This window comes from Heloderma suspectum, chromosome 6 (assembly GCF_057233095.1).
Source record: "Heloderma suspectum isolate Gila_16-S chromosome 6, 16-S_ref, whole genome shotgun sequence".
Lineage (NCBI taxonomy): Eukaryota > Metazoa > Chordata > Lepidosauria > Squamata > Helodermatidae > Heloderma > Heloderma suspectum.
The window spans coordinates 129,889,209-129,895,208 of NC_139463.1; the positions used below are offsets into that span (position 1 = coordinate 129,889,209).

General features: G+C 57.5%; 1 protein-coding gene across 1 annotated transcript in view; it reads right to left on the bottom strand.

Moving 5' to 3' along the window:
• The window catches only part of MOGAT3 (monoacylglycerol O-acyltransferase 3), a 28,856-nt gene extending 23,863 nt beyond the window's left edge, over nt 1-4,993 (bottom strand). Inside the window, exons 1-2 of the mRNA XM_084806898.1 lie at nt 4,716-4,993; nt 2,178-2,285 (exon numbers count right to left, since the gene is read on the bottom strand). Of these exons, the coding sequence (XP_084663024.1) occupies nt 2,178-2,285; nt 4,716-4,785 (178 nt within the window). The 5' untranslated portion in view covers nt 4,786-4,993. The remainder of the gene's footprint in view (nt 1-2,177; nt 2,286-4,715) is intronic.
• Nucleotides 4,994-6,000: the final 1,007 nt, after the last annotated feature.

Consider the following 6,000-nt stretch of genomic DNA (forward strand, 5'->3'; position numbering starts at 1 on the left):
CTCTTCAAGCTTCTGGTCTTCCCTTTGCTGCTGTAGTTCCCCCATTCTGTCCAAGAACTCTTCGTGTTCTCTTATTCCCCGGAGGGTCGACAGTCGCTGCTCCAGTCCACTTACTTTTTCCTCCAGCAGCGTGATCAACTTGCACTTGTTGCAGGTGTAGGCCATGTTGTTCTCAGGCAAGAAAACAAACATTGCACACACCTTACAGGTCACCACCACTGGAGAGTCTTGTCCTTCCATAGCCTCTTTTCCCTTTTTGTGTCTAGCTTTGTGATTGTTCTAGACTAGCCTGCGCCTGCTCCTCTACTCAGTAGAGGTTAAAAGCAGAGTCCCACTGGTGTGGAAGCGTGTGTTACAAGACAAATAAATGGAAAAAAGTTAGTAAAAAAAAATAAAAAAAAATGCTAGGGGCCTCCCCCTTGACCTCCCCTGCCGAACTCCCCTGGCCAACTCCTGTTTGCTCCCCCTGTCCGCCCGCTCTGTTCGCTCGCTCTCTGGGAGCTTGCCTGCTTCTGTAGTCCCTGGACCAGCTGGGGCAGCTTGCTCTGCTCTGCTCTGCTCAGCTGGGAGGCGGGAAACAGACTGAAGCTTCCCGCCCAGTCAGCTGCTGGGAGTACTCAGGCCACACCCCTCCAATTCAGTTGGAGCTCTCAGAAGCTCCTGGTGAGCTCACAGCCAGGACATTGTTGGCTCATATTCAGCTTGTGATCGACAACAATGCCAAGATCCTTCTCGCTTGTAGTGTTGTTGAGCCACGTATCCCCCATCTTGTAACTGTGCATTTGGTTTCTAAGTAACCATTTGGGGCCACTGTGCAAAACCTTCCTGGCTACACAGGCCCTTACGTTTCCCAAAGGTAATCTTAAGAAACAATTTTACGGTGTCCTTTTATAGGCGGGAAATTAATCTGTTTACTTCAGCAGAGTTGGGTGCAAAGTCTATTGCAAACCAATTCAGGTGTGAATTACAAATATTTTTGTATTTTAACATTCTCCTTTTTTCAATGGCTTTGTTCAATGGGGGTTTGGTAAGGGGGAGGAACAGCTGTCAACTTTTTTCCCCACAGATGCCTGGCGGCCACCACCAGCACCCCAGCATCACAACTCCACAGCACAAACCCCGAAGGCCGCCCCCAGCTATCAGGTTTGGATTTCTCTGTTTGCAATGTGGCCTTCACTAGTTCTTTGCCAATAGCAGAGAAAGATGACTACTCTCCAGTTTCGTTAACATAATTAATGAACTTGTGTCTAGCAGGAGGGGTTGGAAGTTCTGACTTTGCATGTGTTGATGACTCTGTCACCCCACCCCCCACACACAGATCTCCTCCACAGAACCTCGTTATCATTGCGTTTGTGTGTGCATTTTGCTGCAGGCCACTTTGGGAGGCAAACCTGGCTGAAAAGTGGGGAGTGAGAACATCAGAAGAGCCCTGATGCTGGATCGAGCCCAGGGTTCATCTAGTCCAGCATTCTCTTCCCACAGTGGCCCACCAGATGTCCCCATGGGAAGCCCACAAGCAAGACGTGCGCACAAAAGCATCCCCTGCTCACCTTCCCCAGCACTGGGGCACGCAGGCCTGCTGCCTCCGATGCTCGAGGCAGCCTATAGCCATCCGGACTACCAGCCACTAACAGCCTGATCCTCCTCCACGAATGAGTCTAATCCCCACTTAAAGCCACCCACGCTGGTGACTGTCACTACAGATCGTGACGATGAATTCCACAGGTTAACTCTGCACTGTGTGAAGAAGTCCTGCCTTTGATCTGCCCAGAATCTCCCACCATTCAGCTTCATGGGATGATCCCAGTGGGATCTAGTACTGTGAGAAAGAGGGAAACTTCTCCCTCTTGACTTTCTCCACACCAGGATAATTTCTTACACCTCTAACAGGTCCCTCAATTATTCACCTTTTTTTCGAAGTTAAGCAACCCTTCCTCAGAGGGGAGTTGCTCCAGCCCTCTGATCATTTGGGTTGCTCTTTTTTTGAAGTGCAGCAGCAGCAATATGTGTTTGAAGGACAGTAAGCCCTTTGGAAAAGCAGCAGAGGGCCCAGGGCCAGCTGGTGAGGCATAGGGCCTGGGATGGGGCTTAGCATCTTCCCCACATAAGGGAAGCCAGCTTTCCTTTGGCCTCTGGATAAGGTTCTGGGGTGGGGGAGGGAGGGAAATACAACTGACCTCTCTCTGGGGTATCCCAGTCGCTGATCCACCAAGCAAAGTACAGGACAGTGATGGACCAATAGGAAGTGAAGAGCAGGTAGATTAGGAGAGCTGTGAAGAAGATGCCTGTGAAGGACAGACCAGGGGCAGGGTGAGGGGCAGGGCTCTTTCAATTAATTAATTAATTGCATTTCTAAACCATCCAACAGCCAAAGCTCTCTGGGCAGTTCACAATTAAAACTGCAAAATACATCATAAAATACATCATAAAATTAAAAGTACAGTATAAAAGTACAAACCAAAAATAAAACCTAGCAGCAATACAGAGATTTAAAGTACTTTTAAAACATTTACCAATTTAAAACAACAGAGCTAAGAGACTAAAATGCCTGGGAAAATAAAAAGGTCTTCACCTAGCGCCAGAAGGGGCACAGTGTAGGCGCCAGGCAAGCCTCTCTGGGAAGTGCATTCCACAACCAGGGTGCCATCACTGAAAAGGCCCTCTTCTCAGTAGCCACCCACCTCACTTCCTTTGGCGGGGGCTCCCGGAGAAGGACCACTGAAGACGATTGTAGGGTCTGGGCAGGTACATATGGGAGGAGACAATCCTTCAGAGAACTTCTCCTCAAGCTGTCTAGGGCTTTGAATGTTAATACCAGCACTTTGTATCGGGCCTGGACAAGCCCCCTGGTTGTGAGGCAATGGCAGTTAAACAAGCTCATGTTGGAAGCTGCCTGACACCCAGCTAGGCCCAGCCTTGGCCCATCCAGAGCAGGGCTGCCTACGTGCACTCCATGCACCAAGCTGGAGCAATGACTTCCCTCCCCCCAGGAATCCAAGTCAGAGGGATGCTCTGACTTGGATTCCTGCATTGAGCAGGGGGTTGGACTCGATGGCCCTGTAGGCCCCTTCCAGCCCTACTATTCTATGATTCTAGGGTCTCAGGCAGGAGTTTTTCCTAGCCTTACCTGGCGATGCTGCCAGAGATCGAACCCAGGACTTTCTGCAGGCAAAGCAGGGGTTCTACCCACTGAGCCACGGCCCTTCCTAAAAGGACATCCAGAGGTCTAAAACTCCTCACAGAGGGTCCTGAAACTTGAGGATGTCAGCTGGGGGGGCGGCTGGCCCGCTGGCCTGCGTGACCATGTTCACTTTGAAATTCATTTGCACCACGTGAGGTACAGGCGCAGCCGACGAGTCCCGCCAAGCCCTGTTCAGCTCCCAGGGGAGAGGATGGGCCACCGTCTGCATGGGGCAGGTGGCAGCCCACCTGCCCGCCCCTGTTGGTGCCCATTGCTTGCCATGATAGCCGCAGGGAGAATGGCCATGGTCACAAGCCTGCCAGGGGGCAGGGCCTCCCCAGAAATCACGGGGGTGGAGCTGCTCTGATGGGGGCTGTGTCGAGCTTCCTGTCAAACTAGGCTGAACTCTCGTCCCTTGCAAAGAAGGGGGACAGTGTTAGGTCTCCCGGGAAAGCAGCCGGGTGGCCCACGCCAAGAACTAGGCTGCATTGACTGGAGGAACAAAGGACAGTGGGGAAGGAATGCGCCCCCCCATCCATGGGGCAGAGGCTCAGAAGCGGGAAGGCAGAGTGAGGCTGGCCACGGGGAAATGCGCTGCCCTGTAAGGGCAGCTCAGCTCTGGAAGAAGCTGCCCAGGCACGGTCAGTCGTAACACTAACTACAGGGGTGCTGAGGGCCGCAAGCCTCAGCTCACCTCCTGGAAAGTACATCCTCTGAATTCAGCGGGACTTCCTTCCCAGGAGAGGGCATGTACTGTGTCCAGTTCTGGGCACTGCACTTGAAGAAGGATGCAGAGAAGCTGGAGAGGGTTCAGAGGAGGGCAACAAAGTTGATCAGGGGACTGGGAACAAAGCCCTACGAGGAGAGACTGAAGGAACTGGGCATGTTTAGCCTCGAGAAGAGAAGACTGAGGGGAGACAGGATAGCGCTCTTCAAGGGCTTGAAAGGCTGTCCCAGAGAGGACGGGCTGCATCTCCTCTCGATCTTCTCGTTCTGCAGGACACGGAATAATGGGCTCAAGTGACAGGACGCCAGATTCCGGCCGGCCAGCAGGAGAAACTTCCTGACTGCGAGAGCAATACGACAATGGAGCCAATGGCCTGGGGAGGCGGCGGGCTCTCCCACGCCGGAGGCACGCAAGAGGAGGCTGGACAGCCACCTGCCGGGGAGGCTCTGGCTCGGCTTCCCGCACTGAGCCGGGGGCTGGGCTCGATGGCCCCGCGGGCGCCTTCCAGCCCCCTGTTCTGTGGCTCTCGGAGTCGCGTGTCCAGGCCTGCGCTGCACAGACACGCGCGGGCGGCGCCGCTTCAGGGAGCCGTGGAAGGGCAGCCAGCCGGAGTCGCGTCGGACGGCGGCACCTTCGGCGTCCCTGCCGCGGGCGGCGCCAGAGCACCGCGCGGGCCTGCGCCGCTGCCCGCCTCTTGCGTGCGCGGGACCCGCGGGGGCCGCGGCGGCGCCGCCTCACGCAGCAGAGCGTCCCGGCGGCCCGCGGCGCCCCCCGGCTCCGGCCCCCCCGCGCCCGTCCCCGACTCACCGAAGAAGAGGAAGGTGAGCACCCACTGGAGGACGCTGAGGGCCTCGAGGGCCTTCCGCGCCAGGGCCATCCTCCCCGGGGCCGAGGGGCGGGTCGCGGGCCTCGCCGGAGCCGGAGCGACCTGGAGAGGCGCAGGCACGAGGATGCCGCCGCGCTGCGATGCAGCCGAGCCCCGGGCGGGCAGGGGCGGCCCGCGGCGCCGTGGAGCAGGGCCCGGCCCAGGGAAGCGGCCCGGCCCGGCCGCCGCGGGGCTCCCCTGGGGCCCAGGCGCTCCGCGCAGGGGCGGGCGGCGCCGCCCCTCTCCCGCCGGAGCTGCCGGCGCCCTCCGCGGCGGAGCGCGCTGGCGGCGGGGCGGCGGAGCCGCGCGAGTACCGGGGCAGGCGTCCTGCGGGCTCGGGCGCTGGCGCGGCCGACACGTCTCCCTCTGCCGCGCGTACTTTGGCCCCCTGCAGACGGAGGCGGGCGGGCCCGTGCTGCTGATAAGGAGACCGGCTGTGGGGCGAGGCGGCCGCTTGCCTGGGGCCCCCAGGGAGAGGAGTGGGGCCTTGTGCCCGGCTGCCTTCCTCTGAGGGGAGACCAGACTTTTATTTCTTTGATCCCTTCTTATCCTGCCTTCCCCGCAAGGAACTCAGGAGAGTATGCCGGGCGTCCCCCCCCCCCACAACACCCCTGTGAGGTAGGACTAGGCTGGGAGTACGTGACTGGCTTACGGGCATCCAGCAAGGAGAATGGCTGAGTGGAGCCCTGAACATGGATCCAGCCCTTGTCCGACTCAAGACTAAGACAGCACCCCAGCTTGTCTTTCAGGGGGGCAGAGGGGGGTGGAGGGCGCTCCGAGCCAGCACTCCTAGGTTCTCTGAGCAGGCTGGACTTTCTTTGGCCTGGCTTGAGGAGGTAAGCGCCCCCCCCCCCATGTCTTCCTCTTCCCCAGTTACTGCATTTCACCCTCAGCACTCTGCTGTCTTGGGAGATTAATGAGGAACGAGGCACTCTGTGCATGCTCTGTGCCACCCTCATCTTTGTTTGCCTTAGAACTAGCCTCAGTGATCCTTGGTGCATTTAGACCAAGGGTGGGTAACTCGTAGCCCTGCAGGTGTGTAGGTCAACAACTCCCATCAGCCCTAGCCGGCACAGCCAATGGTGAGGGATGATGGGAGTTGTAGGCCAAACAGCTGGAGGGCCACAAGTTGCCCACCCCTGATTTAGACTCTCAGAGTCTGCCACGTAGCCAGTGGTGGCTGTGTTTCTTTGCATGAATGGGGTGGGGTGGACCCAGCCAGCCCTA